The 20,547-nt window shown below is 45.9% G+C and overlaps 1 protein-coding gene across 3 annotated transcripts in view; it reads right to left on the bottom strand.

The window, feature by feature from the left end:
- The window catches only part of jupb (junction plakoglobin b), a 69,267-nt gene that overhangs the window by 24,178 nt on the left and 24,542 nt on the right, over window positions 1–20,547 (bottom strand). For all 3 annotated transcript variants that reach the window (XM_066674232.1, XM_066674233.1, XM_066674234.1), the window contains exons 3-8: window positions 12,489–12,530; window positions 11,898–12,044; window positions 8,330–8,574; window positions 4,192–4,427; window positions 2,724–2,925; window positions 11–155 (exon numbers count right to left, since the gene is read on the bottom strand). In XM_066674232.1, the coding sequence (XP_066530329.1) occupies window positions 11–155; window positions 2,724–2,925; window positions 4,192–4,427; window positions 8,330–8,574; window positions 11,898–12,044; window positions 12,489–12,501 (988 nt within the window). In that variant the 5' untranslated portion in view covers window positions 12,502–12,530. The remainder of the gene's footprint in view (window positions 1–10; window positions 156–2,723; window positions 2,926–4,191; window positions 4,428–8,329; window positions 8,575–11,897; window positions 12,045–12,488; window positions 12,531–20,547) is intronic.

Below are 20,547 nucleotides of genomic sequence, written 5' to 3' on the forward strand. Positions count from 1 at the left end.
ACACACTCACCTGCGTCAACGATGGCGGGTTTGTTGCTAGGACACACTGAGAGAACCTTCAGAACTCGGCTGGTGGTCCACAGTAGCTTCTCGTAGTTATAATTCCTCATAATATACACTAAGCTCTCGGGACCCCCGTTCGCCAGGATTATCAGCTGCACACACACGCGCACACACACACACACACACACACACACAGGATACCTGTAAACATTCAGTCTGAGTATGTTCACTATTACAGCACAGAGTGTATCCAGAAGTGAGTGCTGTTTAAAATGGTGAAGCCGAAGTAATGGCCATGGGGAGGTGGAGGTCTGTACATGACTCTAGACTCTCCCACTACGTTCTTTTTTGATCTGGAAAGATCTCCTGTTAAAAGTATGTCGATGGCCACGGAGGGAGGAAGGGACTGAGACTGCTGGCCCTGCTGAGATCCGGAGGCTGGTCATACAGTTTTATACGAATCTGTTCGGTGCCAGTGTCTCGGACCAGCAGTGCTCTGAGACTCTACTCACAGGCCTCCCTCGCCTCAGTGAGCAGCAGAGTCAGGATCTGGAGGCTGAGCTGACTTCAGGACGAGCACCAGGCATCGATGGACTGCCCGTGGATTTCTTCAAGTCCCTCTGGGGAGGACTTCTACAGCGTTCTGCAGTCCAGCTTAGCCACAGAGGCACTTCCCAAAAGCTGGCGGCGTGCTGTACTCTGCCTTCTGCCAAAGAAAGGTGACCTCAGTCTACTCTGGAACTGGAGGCCTTTGTCTCTGCTGTGCACTGACTATAAAACAGTGTCCTGCTGCACTGCAAACAGGCTCAAGAGAGTGTTGGACACTACTGTAAATGAAGATCAGTATTGTGTCCACAAACGGTCTATATCGTGTGGACCATGACCTGTTCAGTGTCTGGAAAGCCTTTGGTTTTGGGAAGGGGTTTCTATCCCGGGTCAGACTACTCTATGCAGGGGCAGAATGCCTGGTTAAGGTGGGAGGGGGTCTTAGTGCTCCAGTCACAGTCAGCAGGGTTGTCAGGGCAGCTGTACTCCATCGTGGTTGAGCTTCTTCGCTGTTTGCTGAGAGGCAAGCTTTTGCATGTCGGGGCCAGCCACATTCAACTGTCTGCGTACGCTGATGACACCACAGTTGTGATATTTGAAGAGCAAGACGTTTCTTCTCTAAAAGATTCTCTTTGTATTTATCAGCGTACTTCCACTCCCAGGGGTGTACAGTGGGTCCGGACAGGGCTGAAAGTTTTAGGAGTTTGGCTGGGGACTGTGGAGATACAGGCCAAGAACTGGGAAGGGTTGGGGGAGGAAGTCTGTACCCATTTGTCTAAATGGTCATACTTGCTCCCCAGCCGTCCTATAGGGGGCGAGCCCTGATCGCCAACAACCTCACAGCGTCAGCGCTCTGACACAAGTTCACCGTGCTCAATCCAAGATAAGGAATTATTGAAGAGATTCACAGAGCACTGGTTGATGTCTTTTAGAATGGACAACACTGGCTGAGGACTGCAGTCCTCTACCTCCCCCTGCAGGAAGGTGGACAAGGCCTAACTGCCATTCGCGCCTATTGTATCACAGACGACACGGCTGGGCGGAGGTAGGCTGCGCTGTCTTGCGGACTGCAGGACGCTTGGGGCTGGACAGGCACCTGTTGTTCCCTTTCTCTGAGGTCACTGGACCTGAGGGGTCTGAATGCCAGTTGATGTGGGTGTTTGAGGAACATCTGTTTTTTAATCCTTAGTTTCCACAGATGTCCCATGTCTCCAGGACCCTGAGGGTGGAGTGGTTTGACTCTCAGCGGAGCAGCTGGCTGATACCTTGGTCCCTTCTGTGGGGCGTTTGAGACACTCGTCCACATTTTTATTCAGTGTTCACGTTTACGGCAGGTTTTACATGTGGCTGGGGACTGGAGCGTGAAGATCTTGGTCTTTGATCTCAGTTTGTTTATTTATGGACCAAAGTATTCAGTCCCTAAGAGGCACAGGGTTGTTGTTTTGAATTCTCTGTTTGGGGGCGATGTGCTGCAGCAGAAGGAACAAGCTGGAGGTGGGGGCTACAGGTCTGGGGTTAAAGCGACTCTCTGTGGAGTTTGTTATAACTCTCTCACTGATAACACAGAGTGGGGTGTGGGGGGGTTGTTTGTGTGTGATTCAGATGATGGGGGAGGATTTTTAGTGAATGTGTAGAGGTGGGGTTTTACCTTATTTCCATTTGTTTTTCTCTGTGACTGATGTTTAATGTTTATAAAAAGTATTTGAAATGTCTGTTTACACCTCTCTCTGTCTCTTTCTCTCCCTCTCGCTGTTCTCTCTCTTTCCCTCTCTCTCTCTCCCTCCCTCTGTTCTCTATCTTTCTCTCTCTCTGCTATCTCTCTCTCTCTCTCTCCCCCTCCCCCTGTTCTCTCTCTCTCCCCTGTTCTCTCTCACTCTCTGCCCCCTCTGTCCTCTCTCTCTCTGCCCCCTCTGTTCTCTCTCTTTCTCTCTCTCTGCCCCCTCTGTTCTCTCTCTCTCTCTCTCGCTATCTTTCTCTCTCTCTCCCCTCTGTTCTCTCTCTCTCTCTCTCTCTCTCTCTCTCTCTCTCTCTCTCTCCCCTCTGCTCTCTCTCTACCCCCTCTGTTCTCTCTCTCTCTCTCTCTCTCTCTCTCTACCCCCTCTGTTCTCTCTCTCTCTCTCTCTCTCTCTCTCTATTTCTCTCTCTCTCCCCCCACTGTTCTCTCTCTCATTCACCTTGCTCTCCTGGTTGCCGTAGGACAGCAGCTGGAGGCAGTCTGTGGAGATAGCGAGGAATTTGGGGTTTGTTTTTTTCAGCAGAGGAACCATGCGCTGTAGTCCATCAGCCAGTCTCACCGCCATCTTCGCCCCCTCCTGGTGGAGCAGGAGATTGTGGAGCGTGGTGATGGAGTAAAACAACACAGACTCCATCGGAGAACTGTGAGAAAAACACACACACAGAAAATAAATATAACCACAACACACACATATTAAAAATAACTACAACACGCACACACACACACACACACACACAATAAAAATAACCACAACACACACACACACACACACAATAAAAATAACCACAACCCACAACACAGACACACATATTAAAAATAACTACAACACACACACACACACAATAAAAACAACTACAACACACACACACACACAATAAAAATAACCACAACACACACACATATTAAAAACAACTACAACACACACACACACACAATAAAAATAACCACAACACACACACATATTAAAAATAACTACAACACCCACTCACACACACTCACACCCACTCACACACCCACTCACACACCCACTCACAAACATACACAGAGGAATGAGGTAGAGAGAAATTCTGTGAGACCAAAGCTTGATCTGCAGAGAGAAGGGAGAAGAGCACAGTGAGCCTCACTGAAGGACGGGGAGCAGACGCTGCACTGGACTTTCTCTTTCCCCGGGACACACCTCACCCTCGGCCACAGCTGTCTCTGTTGTACATAAGGCTAAGGTGTGTGAAAGGCAATGCTGAAACTCCCTCGTCCACCCCCCTGCCTCCGCCCTGCCCCGCCCCCTGACACACACTGTTCAGGAACCACACAGACGTCCTCAGACGCTTTGACAGGAGAGGTGTTAGTGTTAGTGTTAAACAGGTTCTAAACATCAGCAGAGTGAGGGCATGGTGCTGAGTGTTTTATTAACGACAGACGCTCCTCTGCTCTCAGTAAAACTCCTCTCATCACCGGCTCCGGACCCAGCAGAACCTGCCCCAGCTCAGGGCTAATGCCATTAACCTCGGGGTGGGACTTTATCTTCATCCACTCACACATCTATTCACTCATCCACCCTTTTATTCTTCTGTTCATTCTTACATTGTTTCATTCCTTCTTCCATTCATCAGTCCATCACCCATCCTGTCATTCACTCATCCATTCATCCATCCATAACTCTTTCTTCTCATTCACTCATTTTACAATCACCTATCCTTTCATCCATCCTTCCAATCATCCTCCTTTTCTTTCTTACATTCTTTCTTTAATCCACCTGCCTTTTCTTACATCTATTCAGCAGTCCCCTTCCTCATCCATTCATTTGTTCATACTTTCATTCATAATTACATCGCTCCTTCATCATGCATCAATCTATGCATTCATCCGTCTTTGTGTCTATACCTCCATCCCCCCTCTGTTCCTCTGACCTGAGCATGCGGACGAGTGCAGGTATCCCTCCAGATTTGAAGATGGCGAGCAGTCCGTCCGGTTGGTGTGAGAGAGAGTGGAGGACGCTGGCGGCGCAGCGGGTCGTCTCCAGGTCGGACGCCTGCAGCGCCCTCACCACCGCCGCCACCATCTGAGGCGACTGCACCAAAACCCTGCGGGACGCCTCCTTCCTCGTCAGCTGGTTCACTATCAGAGCCGCCTTGTTCACTACCACCTTAAAAACACAGGGAGAAATCACTACTGGAGATGCCTTGTACACTGCCACCTTAAAAACACAGAGAGAAATCACTACTGGAGCCGCCTTGTTCACTACCACCTTAAATACACAGAGAGAAATCACTACTGGAGCCGCCTTGTTCACTACCACCTTAAATACACAGAGAGAAATCACTACTGGAGATGCCTTGTTCACTACCACCTTAAATACACAGAGAGAAATCACTACTGGAGCCGCCTTGTTCACTACCACCTTAAATACACAGAGAGAAATCACTACTGGAGATGTCTTGTTCACTACCACCTTAAATACACAGAGAGAAATCACTACTGGAGCCGCCTTGTTCACTACCACCTTAAAAACACAGAGATAAATCACTACTGGAGATGCCTTGTTCACTACCACCTTAAAAACACAGAGAGAAATCACTACTGGAGCCGCCTTGTTCACTACCACCTTAAATACACAGAGAGAAATCACTACTGGAGATGCGTTGTTCACTACCACCTTAAATACACAGAGAGAAATCACTACTGGAGATGCCTTGTTCACTACCACCTTAAATAAACAGAGAGAAATCACTACTGGAGTCACCTTGTTCACTACCACCTTAAAAACAGAAATAAATCACTTTCAGAGCCGCCTTGTTCACTGACAACTAAAAAAAATACAGAAATCAAATTCAGAGGCACCTTGTCTACTACCACCATAAAAATGGAGAGGGAAATCAGTTCAGAAACCACAGCTATAAGAAACCATGTCTGATATTAAAACAATGACCTAATAAAGCCAACCAGATCATAGCAACCACTCGGAAAACTAGAGCATTCTCCTACTAACAGCATAACAACAGCCTAGCAACCAGCTTAGCAACTACTTAAGAAGTCTGTGTACCTCTCTATCTGTCTGTCTGTCTGTCTGTCGGCTGTCTCTCCCTGTCTGTCTTTCTCTCCCTGTCTTTCTCTCTGTCTGTCTGTCTGTCTTTCTCTCCCAGTCTGTCTCTCTGTCTCCCTGTCTGTTTGTCTCTCCCAGTCTGTCTGTCTCCCTGCCTGTCTGTCTCTGCCTGTCTGTCTCTCCCTGTCTGTCTCTCCCTGTCTGTCTCTCCCTGTCTGTCTGTCTCTCTTTCTCCATGTCTCCCTTTCTCCCAGTCTCCCTGTCTGTTTCTCCATCTGTCTGTCTGTCTCTCTGTCACCATCTGTGTCTCTGTCTCCATGTCTCCCTGTCTGTCTTTCTCTCCCAGTCTGTCTGTGTGTCTGCTTTACTAAGCCTAGTTTCTGAGTGCTGTTTGTGTTGTTCCTGCAGTTACTGTTCAGATGTTTGAATAAATGAACACAACCTCACAGTTTCAGAGGCTGAACAACCTTCAACCAAAGTCACAGCACTCAGGATCAATCAGCCTGTGTGTGTGTGTGTGTGTGTGTGTGTGTGTGACTGACAGGTCTCTGAGCTCAGTGCTAATGTTAGATGAGTGTTCTGTCAATCTGTGGAGCTTTAATTCAATGCTGTAAATTACTGCACTGATTTAGTGCTATATTTATATTCTTATTACATGTTTATTCCCAGTGGAACATTTCTGTGACTCAGATAACCATAACTTTTATTATAAGCTTTAATTTAAATGTCTGGACTGGAACAACTTTAATCACTGTGTAATAATGCAGTAATTCTTAAAGGGGACATATGAAACCTCCCTTGTTCAGTGTGTGTTCACATTAATGTGTGGATCTGAAGCTCACCTACCCATACTCACCCAGTCAGTTTTCTGTAGGCTGAAACATGGGATAAAATGAGCCTGTGGAGTTTTGACCCCAGAACTGTCTTCCATATTGGAAACAATAGGATATGTCCTTTATTATTCAAAAGGTTTTAAAACATTTATGGTTTATTGGTTCTACTGTGCGTTCAATTCCCACTCAGGGTGTCTGTCTGTGAGGAGTGTAATGTGTTCTCCCTGTGTCTGCGTGGGTTTCCTCCAGGTGACTGTCTGTGAGGAGTGTGGTGTGTTCTCCCTGTGTCTGCGTGGGTTTCCTCCGGGTGACTGTCTGTGAGGAGTGTGGTGTGTTCTCCCTGTGTCTGTGTGGGTTTCCTCCGGGTGACTGTCTGTGAGGAGTGTGGTGTGTTCTCCCTGTGTCTGCGTGGGTTTCCTCCAGGTGACTGTCTGTGAGGAGTGTGGTGTGTTCTCCCTGTGTCTGCGTGGGTTTCCTCCGGGTGACTGTCTGTGAGGAGTGTGGTGTGTTCTCCCTGTGTCTGCGTGGGTTTCCTCCGGGTGACTGTCTGTGAGGAGTGTGGTGTGTTCTCCCTGTGTCTGCGTGGGTTTCCTCCGGGTGACTGTCTGTGAGGAGTGTGGTGTGTTCTCCCTGTGTCTGTGTGGGTTTCCTCCGGGTGACTGTCTGTGAGGAGTGTGGTGTGTTCTCCCTGTGTCTGCGTGGGTTTCCTCCGGGTGACTGTCTGTGAGGAGTGTGGTGTGTTCTCCCTGTGTCTGCGTGGGTTTCCTCCGGGTGACTGTCTGTGAGGAGTGTGGTGTGTTCTCCCTGTGTCTGCGTGGGTTTCCTCCGGGTGACTGTCTGTGAGGAGTGTGGTGTGTTCTCCCTGTGTCTGCGTGGGTTTCCTCCGGGTGACTGTCTGTGAGGAGTGTGGTGTGTTCTCCCTGTGTCTGCGTGGGTTTCCTCCGGGTGACTGTCTGTGAGGAGTTGGTGTGTTCTCCCTGTGTCTGTGTGGGTTTCCTCCGGGTGACTGTCTGTGAGGAGTGTGGTGTGTTCTTCCCGTGTACGCGTGGGTTTCCTCCGGGTGCTCCGGTTTCCTCCCACAGTCCAAAAACACATGTTGGTAGGTGGATTGGTGACTCAAAAAAAAAAAAAAAGTGTCAGTAGGTGTGTGTGTGTGTGTGTGTGTGAGTGAATGTGTGTGTGTGTCTGTGTTGCCCTGTGAAGGACTGGCGCCCCCTCCAGGGTGTATTCCCGCCTTGTGCCCAATGATTCCAGGTAGACTCTGGACCCACCGCGACCCTGAACTGGATAAGGGTTACAGATAATGAATGAATGAATGTATAGTTGATAGCAGCATGTTCCAAAAATGTTGGGACAGGAAACAAAATACTGGTAAAATTGTATAATGCTAATTGGCAACAAGACAAAGACAAGATGGTGTTTAAATAATTAAATAATATGGTTTCTCAACTTCAAATAGTAAGGAACCTATGGATTTTTCCTCCTCTACAGCACATTAGTGCACAGGGCATCTGTAAATGCACCGTTAATGCTGAATGATATATACAGGGTTTGGAGCAACATGATGCCTTCCAGACAATGTCTTTTTCAGGGAAGGCCTTGTTTATTTCAGAGAGATGAGGCCAGTCCACATTCTGTGTGGCTTACAACAGCATGGCTCCTTACAGACATGTCACCCACTTAAAACAACTGGGGCTTTATGAATCAATATCACTGTAAAAGAGCCCCGAATAGTTGAGCAGCTGAAATCCTGTAACTAGCAAGTATCAGAAAACAATTCACTTTCAGAACTTCAGCGACTGGTCTCCTCAGTTACCAAACGCATACAGAGAGTTGTTAGAGAGGTGATGAACACTGAGGTATTGTGTATATACAACAACTACATGATCAAGGTGTGTGCTCCTCTCTTCACTGCAGTGACAGTCTCTACTTTTCTGGGAAGGTTTTATACTAAATATGGTATAACACTGCTGTGAGGGTCTGATGGCATTGAGCCTCAATCATCACTGAGGTCAGGCACTGGTGTTGGTCCAGGGTGTGTTTTGTACAGGGTGTGTTCGGTCCAGGGTGTGTTCACTCAGTGAATTCAGGTCGGCTCTGAACGCACTGAGACTGTAAAGTGGATGATGCAGTCACAGATAGGAATGAGTCAATAATGAGAGTGTTCTGTACCTGGTCTTCATCTGCGAGCAGCTTGGTCAGTTCGGGGACGGCGCGAGTGGCCAGTTCAGCGTCATCCTGGTAGTTGATGAGGTGGACGATGGCGTTCTTCAGGAGTTGCGATGGTTCTGCGAGTCTCTGGACGTTCGTCTGGTCTGAGTCGGTCTGAGAGGACGACTCTCCGTCTGTCAGAGACTCGGGGAACATTGCTGCTCTGACGCGCTGAGCTCGGGTCAGGGACAACTGACCATCAGCGTCTGAAAGAGCAGAAGGGAGAGGAGATTCAGAACATGTGTACAGATCTGAGTGAGCGAGAGAGCTGTAGTGAGAAATCTAAATCTAGCTGTGGGAACTCTAGCTAATGTCTGCTAAGTGAGCTCATGAGTAAGCGTGCTGAAGTTTCCTGGCCACTACAATGCCCCCTCTTTTTATATCTCAGCTGGCGCTGACTGAATGGATGATATTCTCATCACAGCATTTCATGCAAATATCCATCTGTCTTTATTTACATCATGAACAGATTACAGCCAATGGAGAACAGGGTGAGTCTTCTCAGACACGTTACCAGAGACAGGGATGTGGGGTAACCATGGAAACAGGGGCAGTGTATCCCAGCAAATGTGTGTAGCGTAACCATGTATAAAACAGTCGGGTAACCACTGAAGGTGGAGAAGAATTTACAGGTGCAGTGTGATCATTTTTCTTCTAATCCCTGAGATAAAGTTTAAGACAGAACAGCTCCCTGAATGAGACACTATATGAGAAAGCCAATCATAACAGAGCTAATTTACATCTGTCTAATCCACCATGTGTCACATCAGCCTTAAAGGTGCAGCAACAGGTACTGTGTGTTTGATAAAGGAACAGGGGAATGGTGGTGAAGGGATAGAGTGGGTCAGGAACAGGGCGTTCACTGAGCTCTTTACCAGGGCAGCCATCAGTCAGCCGCTGGGGGGGCGCTATTTCTGCACCTTGCCCGAAACCACCCTCTCACACTGTTCTGAGCACCAGGAAGAGTAATATTAAATTAATTTCTGTTGAAGGGTTATTCTCTTTTCTCATACTCTCACCACAGCTTGAGAGTCTAAGCCTCTATCTCTCTATTTCTCTTACCCCTCTCTCTGCCCTCTTCCCTCACTTTGTCCCCCATCCCTTATTCTCTCTCAGAAATATCACAGAAACCCTTGTAAACCAAAACATGCTGAATCATGAGATGAATTGGGAAATAATCAGTTTTGACTCTTGAGTCAACTGCTTAGTTGTGTTTTTAAGGAAGGTCATCAGACATTAGAAAAGGATCTTTTGAATCAGTTCAGTTAAAATGTGATTCTAAATCAAATCACTGGTTTCAGTTCTTTTTAGAAGGGTCTTTAAACACTGTTCAGTTGACTATTTTCTAATTCTGTTCTACTGGACTGATTTGTCTTAACCAGGTACTTTTAAAATCAGATATGATTCAACCTGTAGAGCTCTCTGAGGTGTGTTTTGGGGGTTCTGTTTTACCTGTAGAGCTCTCTGAGGTGTGTTTTGGGGGTTCTGTTTTACCTGTAGAGCTCTCTGAGGTGTGTTTTGGGGGTTCTGTTTTACCTGTAGAGTTCTCTGAGGTGTGTTTTGGGGGTTCTGTTTTACCTGTAGAGTTCATTGAGGTGTGTTTTGTGGGTTCTGTTTTACCTGTAGAGCTCTCTGATGTGTAATTTGTGGGTTCTGTTTTACCTGTAGAGCTCTCTGAGGTGTGTTTTGGGGGTTCTGTTTTACCTGTAGAGTTCATTGAGGTGTGTTTTGGGGGTTCTGTTTTACCTGTAGAGCTCTCTGAGGTGTGTTTTGGGGGTTCTGTTTTACCTGTAGAGTTCTCTGAGGTGTGTTTTGGGGGTTCTGTTTTACCTGTAGAGTTCTCTGAGGTGTGTTTTGGGGGTTCTGTTTTACCTGTAGAGTTCTCTGAGGTGTGTTTTGGGGGTTCTGTTTTACCTGTAGAGTTCTCTGAGGTGTGTTTTTGGGGTTCTGTTTTACCTGTAGAGTTCATTGAGGTGTGTTTTTGGGGTTCTGTTTTACCTGTAGAGTTCATTGAGGTGTGTTTTGGGGGTTCTGTTTTACCTGTAGAGTTCATTGAGGTGTGTTTTGGGGGTTCTGTTTTACCTGTAGAGCTCTCTGATGTGTGTTTTGGGGGTTCTGTTTTACCTGTAGAGCTCTCTGAGGTGTGTTTTGGGGGTTCTGTTTTACCTGTAGAGCTCTCTGAGGTGTGTTTTGGGGGTTCTGTTTTACCTGTAGAGTTCTCTGAGGTGTGTTTTGGGGGTTCTGTTTTACCTGTAGAGTTCTCTGAGGTGTGTTTTGGGGGTTCTGTTTTACCTGTAGAGCTCTCTGACGTGTGTTTTGGGGGTTCTGTTTTACCTGTAGAGTTCATTGAGGTGTGTTTTGGGGGTTCTGTTTTACCTCTAGAGCTTTCTGAGGTGTGTTTTGGGGGTTCTGTTTTACCTGTAGAGTTCTCTGAGGTGTGTTTTTGGGGTTCTGTTTTACCTGTAGAGTTCATTGAGGTGTGTTTTGGGGGTTCTGTTTTACCTGTAGAGCTTTCTGAGGTGTATTTTGGGGGTTCTGTTTTACCTGTAGAGCTTTCTGAGGTGTGTTTTGGAGGTTCTGTTTTACCTGTAGAGTTCATTGAGGTGTGTTTTGGGGGATTCTGTTTTACCTGTGGGCGGCACGGTGGCGCAGCAGGTAGTGTCGCAGTCACACAGCTCCAGGGACCTGGAGGTTGTGGGTTCGATTCCCGCTCCGGGTGACTGTCTGTGAGGAGTTGGTGTGTTCTCCCCGTGTCCGCGTGGGTTTCCTCCGGGTGCTCCGGTTTCCTCCCACAGTCCAAAAACAAACGTTGCAGGTGGATTGGCGACTCGTAGGTGTGAATGTGTGTGTGTCTGTGTTGCCCTGTGAAGGACTGGCATCCCCTCCAGGGTGTATCCCCGCCTTGCGCCCGATGTTTCCAGGTAGGCTCTGGACCCCCCGCGACCCTAAATTGGATAAGCGGTTACAGATAATGAATGTTTTACCTGTAGAGTTCATTGAGGTGTGTTTTGGGGGTTCTGTTTTACCTGTAGAGTTCATTGAGGTGTGTTTTGGAGGTTCTGTTTTACCTGTAGAGTTCATTGGGGTGTGTTTTGGGGGTTCTGTTTTACCTGTAGAGTTCATTGGGGTGTGTTTTGGGGGTTCTGTTTTACCTGTAGAGTTCTCTGAGGTGTGTTTTGGGGGTTCTGTTTTACCTGGAGAGTTCTCTGAGGTGTATTTTGTGGGTTCTGTTTTACCTGGAGAGTTCTCTGAGGTGTAATTTGTGGGTTCTGTTTTACCTGTAGTGTTCTCTGAGGTGTATATTGTGGGTTCTGTTTTACCGGTAGAGTTCTCTGAGGTGTATTTTGTGGGTTCTGTTTTACCTGGAGAGTCTCTGAGGTGTAATTTGTGGGTTCTGTTTTACCTGTAGAGTTCTCTGAGGTGTAATTTGTGGGTTCTGTTTTACCTGTAGAGTTCTCTGAGGTGTAATTTGTGGGTTCTGTTTTACCTGTAGAGTTCTCTGAGGTGTAATTTGTGGGTTCTGTTTTACCTGGAGAGTTTTCTGAGGTGTATTTTCTGGAGTTCTGGTTCTCGTCCTCCTCCCGGACCGTGGTGGCTCCTGATTGGATGCCGGAGTCGGAGCAGTAATAACTGTGCTGCCACTCGGCCACCTTCACCGCCCCCTCAGCCTCGCTCACTACAAACAAGTAAACAAGAAAACAAATAAACAAACTCTCATTACACAAACTGCTGAGTAATCAGAGTAAATACTGAGCAATTCTGGTAAGACTTCTGGGTAATAAACACTACACTGCAGTGAGGTCTGATGCTGATGTTGGGTGATTAGTTCTGGCACTGCAACTTAACCCAGAGGAACCTGACAGAGCTTCATCACTCCAGAGAACACATTTCCACTGCTCCACTGCTGAGGCTCTGAACTCTTTTGGCAGCACTTGTCACTGGACAGAGTGAGTTTAGACTCATGTGCAGCTGCTCCAGAGTGTCCCATTTCACTTCATGCTTTGCTACAGAAATGATCCACCCTGCAGCTGCGAGTTCTTGACTCAGTCAGTGATTATAAAGTGTGTCTGGACGCTTTGGGTCCTGTGGTGTAATGTAAGGGTTTGACCACTGTACTCACTTTGTATGGACATCCCCTCTGTCCAGTCTGAACGCCTGCTACCTGTAAACAACACACAAACAACAGAGCCGTGAGCACCAACATTCAGCGGTACACAGATAAAGTGGTGGTTGATGAGGAGCCTGTGTTCCTGCCTGCGTCTGACCCAGAGACACCCCTCCATCTGATATTGATATTGATTTCGATGAAAGCATAAATGAGGCTGTTTCTGCTTCATTTATTGATTGTCTGGCACACTGTGCCTTTTGTGTGTGTGATTATTCTCCAAACATCAGACAGAATTATAGCAGTTTTCCAGTCGATTCCAAGGCGTTCCTCAGGGATCAATACTAGGAACAATGCTGTTCAACAGAAACACAAATATACAACACAGAAGTAATTATTATCACTGAGAATGTGTTAAAATTACAGAGCAGAGCTTCCTTTATTAAACAATCATGAAATGTTAATAATTTATGCTTTAGAAATCACTCACTAAAAGAACAGAATCAAAAGAGTTGATTCAAAAGAGTCATTTCCACTAAAAAGAGATATAAAGAACTGGGCTGGTTTTCCCAAATGCATCTTAACACAAAGACGATTCTTAGGTGGTAGAGTGATCACATTGAACACTCTCTTTTCCTGTTATGATGATCTTAATACTATGATGTTTTTGGAAATCTGGGCCCAGATTTAAAAGGGATGATTTAAATGAGTGAATTAAAAAAAAAACTGACTTTGAAAGAGCCATTTCAACAAAACAGAGTCAAATTAATTGACTCAAAGGGATTTGTTTGTAAAAGAAACATTTAACAGACACAAGAGAGTTTATACAAATTAGCCATTTCAACAATAAGAGATCTTCAAAGCTAATTATTCAAATAGAGCCATTTCAGATAAATAGACTAAAAAGAGTCGATTCAAAAGTGTTAAAACTTTTAAAACTTCCAGTACGATACATTTTTATATGATCAGTGATCAACAGGTAAATATTAACTGTGATATAATTCCACAGAGATCAATACCAGGATTAATGCTGTTTAAAAACATATGAAGTATAAATCATTTCTGTAATGACTCAGTGATTGTGAGATTCCTCAATATTCACACACTGTAGGACTTCCAGTTCAAATCTTCACTTCAGAGGATAAAACAATGGAAACGGATGAAAACTGAAGAAGGTTTGGACCAAAGATTTAATGCAATTTTGTTTCAATCAACAAACGACAAATGTAACAGGAATTTAAAAATGAAAGTTTGACAACAACAGCAGTCTCTGGTAGAAGTGAGTGGAGGCCGCTGTAGTGCAAACGTGAGTGAAGTGGGTTTAGGACGTGAAGGTTACCAGCTTGATCCCCACCACCAGAAATGTTTGTTGTGGGGGTTAAGAACAGTCTCCTCCCTCAACATGCACAGCTGAAGATCACTGGAGCAGTGCACCTAACTCCCAACTACTGACTGATCCAGGTGTGTGTGTGTGTGTGTGTGTGTGTGTGTGTGTGTGTGTGTGTGTGTGTTTTTACTGCCATGAAATGTTAAAATATCAAATAACTACTAATTTCCCCAACAGTATTAATACAGCATCACTTCTTCTTCATTATTCATTGATCAGAAAGTGTTTCTGAGTAGGAGGAAGTCAAAGTAAAAAATGAAGGAGAAAGTGGGACCAATGACAACAATGCAACAGCTGAGCTCTTTCAAAAACCATCCAAACCAGACCCAGACCCTCAGGGTCACCCCCTCGCTCCAGACCTGACCACTGCACTGAGCTCACCGTCTGCAGCACAGCTCACCACTTCCGTAACTACAGCAGACTTTACTCAGCCGGGGGTCTTTAATTACAGCTTAATTACAGTTTAATTTAACACAGCCATTAAATAACATTAACTGCAGACAATCACATATTTAAGTCCAATGACTTTTCTTTGATCCACACAACACCAATAATACGTCCTTTAGGATGTTAGAGGAGCGAAATCTGAGCTTGAGTTTAGCCCCGCCCACACCAGTTTAGCTCTGCCTGCCCAGCATACATAATTTTGAAAAACAACCAATCACTTACAGTCTAGCCCTTCGTATTCAGCCTACAGCAGTTTAGCCCCACCCACTACACCAACAGACATTTAGCCCCACCCACTCCACCTACAGACATTTAGCCCCACCCACTCCACCTACAGACATTTAGCCCCACCCATTAAACCCACCGCATTTATTAGAGGCAGGATATTAAGGGAGACAGAGTCTCTGTTGCCATAGTAATGCTACTCAGACAAAAGGATAAAGCTAAGCACAAGTCAGAAACTGCAGAAACTCTCCAATGGCAGTCTCTGCTCTTCTAGGAAGACTTTACACTAGAGCATTGCTGTGAGGATTTGTTTGCATTCAGCCACATAAACGTAAGTGTGAATGACATATGAAAACTTTTCTTTTTGTAAGACATGGAAACAGGTGGCGATCTGATCACAGCTTCAGTGGAATCAAGCTCCACCCACCATCATTTACATATTATTTAAATGAGGCCAGCCCTAATTCATGTAATTGTTTCTGTATTTCTGTATTGAACCAATGGAAAGATGGATTTCAGAGGCTCACTGAGCTTCTTTGGTAGAGTCTAAGTAGTGAACCTACAGCGCCCCCTACTGACCAAATCATACATATTTAAAATCAGAATCGGAGATATTTATTGAACCCAGAGGGAACTTGCAGTTGTTACAGTTGCAACCGTTTATTTAAAAGAATAAACACTAACAATAATTCAAAACAAAACAAGAATGTTTTAATATTTACACATTAAAAAACAACAGTACATTGGCAGTGGCTGTAATAACAAATATGGAATACACTGTATAAATTATTGCACCTCTGAATTATTGCACACACAACTAAGGAAAATGAATTATGTTATTATTGTTTTTGCCATATGAACAGTATAATTTGGTATTGGGTGAAGGAATAAACAAAGTGTAGAGTACCCAGAGTGTGCTGATTGGTTGGAGACAGTAGAATTATGTGATGATTGTGTGTGATGGTGTTATATATAAGATGCTAACAGTGTGATCCAGTGGATTTAATGCTCCACCCACAGTGTTTAGAGCAGAGTGCATGGGCAGAGCCAGTCATATAAAATAAGAGCACAGTGTAAGATGTCTTTAGGAGTACAAAATAAGAACTGTATTTTTTTTGTCTTCTGAGCTCCTCCTATCTGCTGCTAAGTGTAATTTATGCTTACAGTACTGTTGTGAAATAAAGTCTCACACCCATCTCTCTCTCTCTCTCTCTCTCTCTCTCTCTCTCTCTCTCTCTCTCTCTCACACACACACACACACACACACACCGAGTGATCAGTCACGCATGGCTCTTGGGGCTCCAGCTGATGATGAGCCGGGGGAAAGTTGACTACATGATAAAACCCATATATCACTCATAATACACACTGGTCCATGTTATTACAACCATGAAGTGTAATTTTGGTGGTAACCTAAATGTAATAACTACAGCAACTGACAGAAAAGTGCTTCTTACCAGATTCAATGTCTAACGCTAAAAATTGAGCTAATCTGGCTAAAGTTAGCAGGCGCTAGCACTCGCCTTCAAACTCTTAAAACACTGTCCTCAATAAAGCAACTCTGGCAATTACAACAACACAGCAATTGGAGAACAGCACTTATTACCAGAATCTATGTCTAACGTGAGAAAGTGAGTTAATCCGGCTAAAGTTAGCAGGCGCAAACCCTCGCTCACTGCTCAGTGACTCTCAAAATCTTGATACAGGCCCTACCTCTAACACATAGTCCTATCCCTCCATTTTGCCTAAGCGTAAGCAGTCTCAGATCTTATTTAGATAGATAAATCTGGTTTATTCACAGTAGGCACTGGGCTCCACCAGGGTTGTGCCATGTCTCCAGTCCTGTTCCAGATAGGTTAGAGATTCACAGGCAGGTTGGCAAGGTGCAGCCTGGGACATCTGTTTGGGGCTTAAAGGGTAGCATCTTTGATTTTTGCAGATAATATTGCACTTCTAACTTATTCATATGGATGAATATCCATCATGCACTTGAGTGGTTTGGAGTTGAGTGTGAAGTGGTGTACAGATAGGCACCTCCAAACCCTAGGCCAAAGTTATCTCTGGATACAGATGACATGCTAGAGCAACATGTAGAGCAACTACCTGAAGTGAAGGAGTCTTCGTATTTCAGGGCCTTGTCCCTGAGTGACGGGGAGAGGGATTGTGAGATTTACAGTAGGGTAAGTGCGATGGCTGCAGAAACACAGTGACTGTACTGGACTGTAGGGGTAAAGAGGGGCAAAGCTCCCACTTTACTGCAGTACAGTCCTCTACCATGGCAGCAGTTTTTAACCCTTCCTAATTCATACTGTGAAAGCTGTTCTGTAGTACTTGGGCCTAGCACTTGCGATTATAATCACCAATAACAGTGGTGCACTTTCTTGTTAGCGTGTGGCAGAACGTAAACAGGGAGTAAAAACTCTTTACCCTACCACTTAGCCCTACCCCGACATTTTGCCTAGAAGTGGGGGTCTCTTCTGATATCACTGCAGACTGGTGCAGAGCTGCTACAGAGCAGTGCTGGTAGACTGGGAATGAAGAGCAGCTCTTTGTTATTTGTGTTCTGATGACGTATTAGGATCTTAAAGAATCCTCTCATTTCGTACGGGGAGATTTTAACCCCTAGACCCTGTAACTCAGCTTCAAGGGAGCGGGAGGACACTCCAAACCTAAGGGTAGAGTAAAGATATAAAACACGGAATTCACCTTTAGTGACAATGCTGATAGATTTACACAGTGTCAAACCAGCATGAATTTGAATGGAGACAGTCACCAAAGATGGCGCTGATGGTGGTCAGAGTGGTCAGGGAATCTGTGTGTGGGCAGTTAGGGTTCAGATCTTCAATGCTGCTCTGCTGAAAAAGAACCCTGTGTGTTTATGGTTTAAATGATGTGTCTGAGGCTGAATACAGGTGTGGACCTCGTGTAAAGAGGCTGGTGGTGGAGCGCTGCTGGGAGTGTGTGTGGTTGTCTGTGGGGGGTTTAAACGCCGACTGTAGCCAAAGTTAAAGGGATGAATATGAAAGCGCAGGATGATTGGCAGCAGATGAAAGAGCGCTGCTGGCTGCAGAGACAGAGTCTACTGACAAAAACAGACAGATGACAAAGGAACCTTAAAGAAACCTCATTTACAAAAGGAATAGAAAACACACACAGCATCAGAGTTTGAAAACCACAAAGACAGCACTCGCGGAGTGAGCCCGGCCCTGACGGCTACAGCCCAAGTCCAGAAAAGACCAACTCGCTGGGCTCCTGAGAGACAGAGGGAGTCTGGGGCATAATGTAACGTCTCTGCCCTGCTTTGGTCAAAACCAGAAAAACATAAACCATGACCTCAGCGGTGGTTCCTCCCACTCAGAGGCGGAGCTTCAGAAAAGAATTAGTGAATAAATATATAATGAATTATAATTAACTGTGAGAACAGTGATTAAAAATGTGTGAATAAACATCAGAAACAGCTCTTTAATGTAACACTCTTTTCACAAACAGGACGCCAAGCACAGGCAGGAAATCAGTTTACTGCCAACACACACACACACACACACACACACACACACACACACACACACAGAGAGACACAGAGACACAGCCTGTAATCAGTTTACACTCAGTGTGAAACATTATCCCTCTTTCTGTCGAGGAGACTAGATGCTGGAACATTGCTGTGAAGAATGATGACATTCAGCCTTCACATAAACATCAGTGAGGTCAGGTGGATCATTCCGGAGGAACTGGACAGAGCTCCATCACTCCAGAGAACACAGTACCACTGCTCCACAGCCCAGTGCCGGGGGGCTTTATACCCCTCTGCAGGCATGGTGCCCCCAGGAGCATGTGTGGGGTATGTGTATGTGGTGCAGGGCTGAGATCAGCTCATGAAGGTCAGTTAGTAAAGGACAGCTCTGTATCCTCTCAGGGAGATCATCTCTGAGACAGTCACAATGCACCATGCCTTTACTCTGAGGAGTAACCCAGGATCTGTCTGAAAACAACAGCCTTTTAACATCATTTTAACAACATCAGCCTCTGATGAAGATGAAGATCAGCAGGAGGTCAGTAGAGCAGTGTGGCTGTGTGTGACTGTGACTCTGATAATATCCAGGAGATAAAGTGAACAGACAGATATTATCTCTCTCTAAACCTCTCTCTGTTTCTCTCTCTCTCTCTCTCTCTCTCTCTCTCTCTCTCTCTCTCTCTCTCTCTCTCTCTCTCTCTCTCTCTCTCTCTCTCTCTCTCTCTCTCTCTCTCTCTCTCTCTCTCTCACACACACACACTCACACAGATAGGTTAGGTTATGTGGATGTGAACAACGCTGGAGCAGTGAACCTGCTTCTTCCTCCTGACCCTCAGCTTCTGTTTACTGAACCCCAACGTCCAGAGAGAAAAGAGTCTGGAACACAGCCAGAGAGAGAGAGAGAGAGAGAGAGAGAGAGAGAGAGAGAGAGAGAGAGAGAGAGAGAGAGAGAGACAGACAGAGAAACAGAGAGGGGTTTAAAAGAGTGTGTTCCATGCTGCAGTATTCTTATGAATGTACTCCGACTAGAACTACACCTCCTGGAGGCTAACAGTGTTAGCACAATGTCCACCAGCTCTGATACACCCAGATTAACTTTCTCATACTGTTAGTAAACACTACACAGCTCTGTCCCTCAGCTCAACACGCTCAGAGGAGAACACCGAGTGCTGATTCGGGCATCGTGCTTAGACAGAGACCTCCTCATGTGGACGTATCACTGAGAACAGGAGAAGGACAGGTGTTCAGCCGGAGACCGAGAGAGAAACCGGTGTTGTTTGTTTGTTTACTGATGGCTGTTATCAGTAAAGTGGCAGAGTGTTGTGTAAAGGGTTAAACGCTGCAGTGCAGAGGGGGAGGTCACATTCACGCAGCAGCAGCAGCTTTTATTTTTGTGAGATACTCTGTGTGTGTGTGTGTGTGTGTGTGCTGAACTCCTGCAGTGGATCTGATTATACTTCACACATACCTGCACGCGCACACACACACACACACACACACACAGCAGCAGCACTGCACTCACATGGATAGAATGATGGTGAACATATGACAGAAAACAAGGTGGAAAGGAGGAGGGATAGTGTAAGGACTGCAGGAATGACAGAAGGATGGAGAGACAGAGGGATGACAGAAGGCAGGAGAGATGATAGAGGGATGGAGTAAGGAGGGATGAAAGTCTCGAAGTACAATAGAAAAGGAAACAGGAAGTTGAGAATGAGGTACAGAGGAAAGGAGGGATACAGGCAAGACAGAGCTCCGCCCAACCCTGGCATATCAGGAGAACCTGCGGATGCTACGGGACTGAAGGGCTCTGGACACGGGCTGGTCCAGCACTCCTGACCTGACGGGGTTAATCAGGAGTGTGTTCCTCTCCGCTGCAGGAGGGTTTACCAACGAGACAACGGTCCACAAGCCCAGGGTCAAATGTCCACTAGAGGGGATTAACTCTGAACTGTGTCCCCAGGGTTGGAACACTCTGGACAAGCTCGGGTGGAGAGTGTGACCCACAACTGATCATCACACCAGCTCCACACCTCACTGATGATTATGTGACGGCTGGACACCATCAGATCCTCACAGCAATGTTCCACTGCAGCTAGTGTAAAGTCACCTCCGAGCACAGAGTGTTCCTGCAGTGAGAAAAGGGACTAAACTCCTCCTGAAAATGTTGGAGATTTATCCGTCTCCAGGGGAGAATTTTATAGCAATTCCTATCCTTTTATTCCGAGTCTTTATTCCGAGTCTTTTTTCCGGGCGTTTTTCTCGGGGAAGTGTTTTAAAGCCTGTTTCCAGCTCCCCGGCTCTCGCTGCACTTCAAAGACTCAGATCGTCCTCCTGAAGAAAAGCCACGGGACGATTATCCGCCCGAAAAAAATCCTTTCATCCTCAGTTCAGACGCTCGGCTGCTGCTAGCACTGCGGCGGCTAATTTCAGCCGCTAACGCTGCAGTGTAAATTTAGAACGTGAATGGTCTGAATAATGAGGGACAGAGAGAGGGACGA

This window comes from Hoplias malabaricus, chromosome 6 (genome assembly GCF_029633855.1).
Source record: "Hoplias malabaricus isolate fHopMal1 chromosome 6, fHopMal1.hap1, whole genome shotgun sequence".
Classification (NCBI taxonomy): domain Eukaryota; kingdom Metazoa; phylum Chordata; class Actinopteri; order Characiformes; family Erythrinidae; genus Hoplias; species Hoplias malabaricus.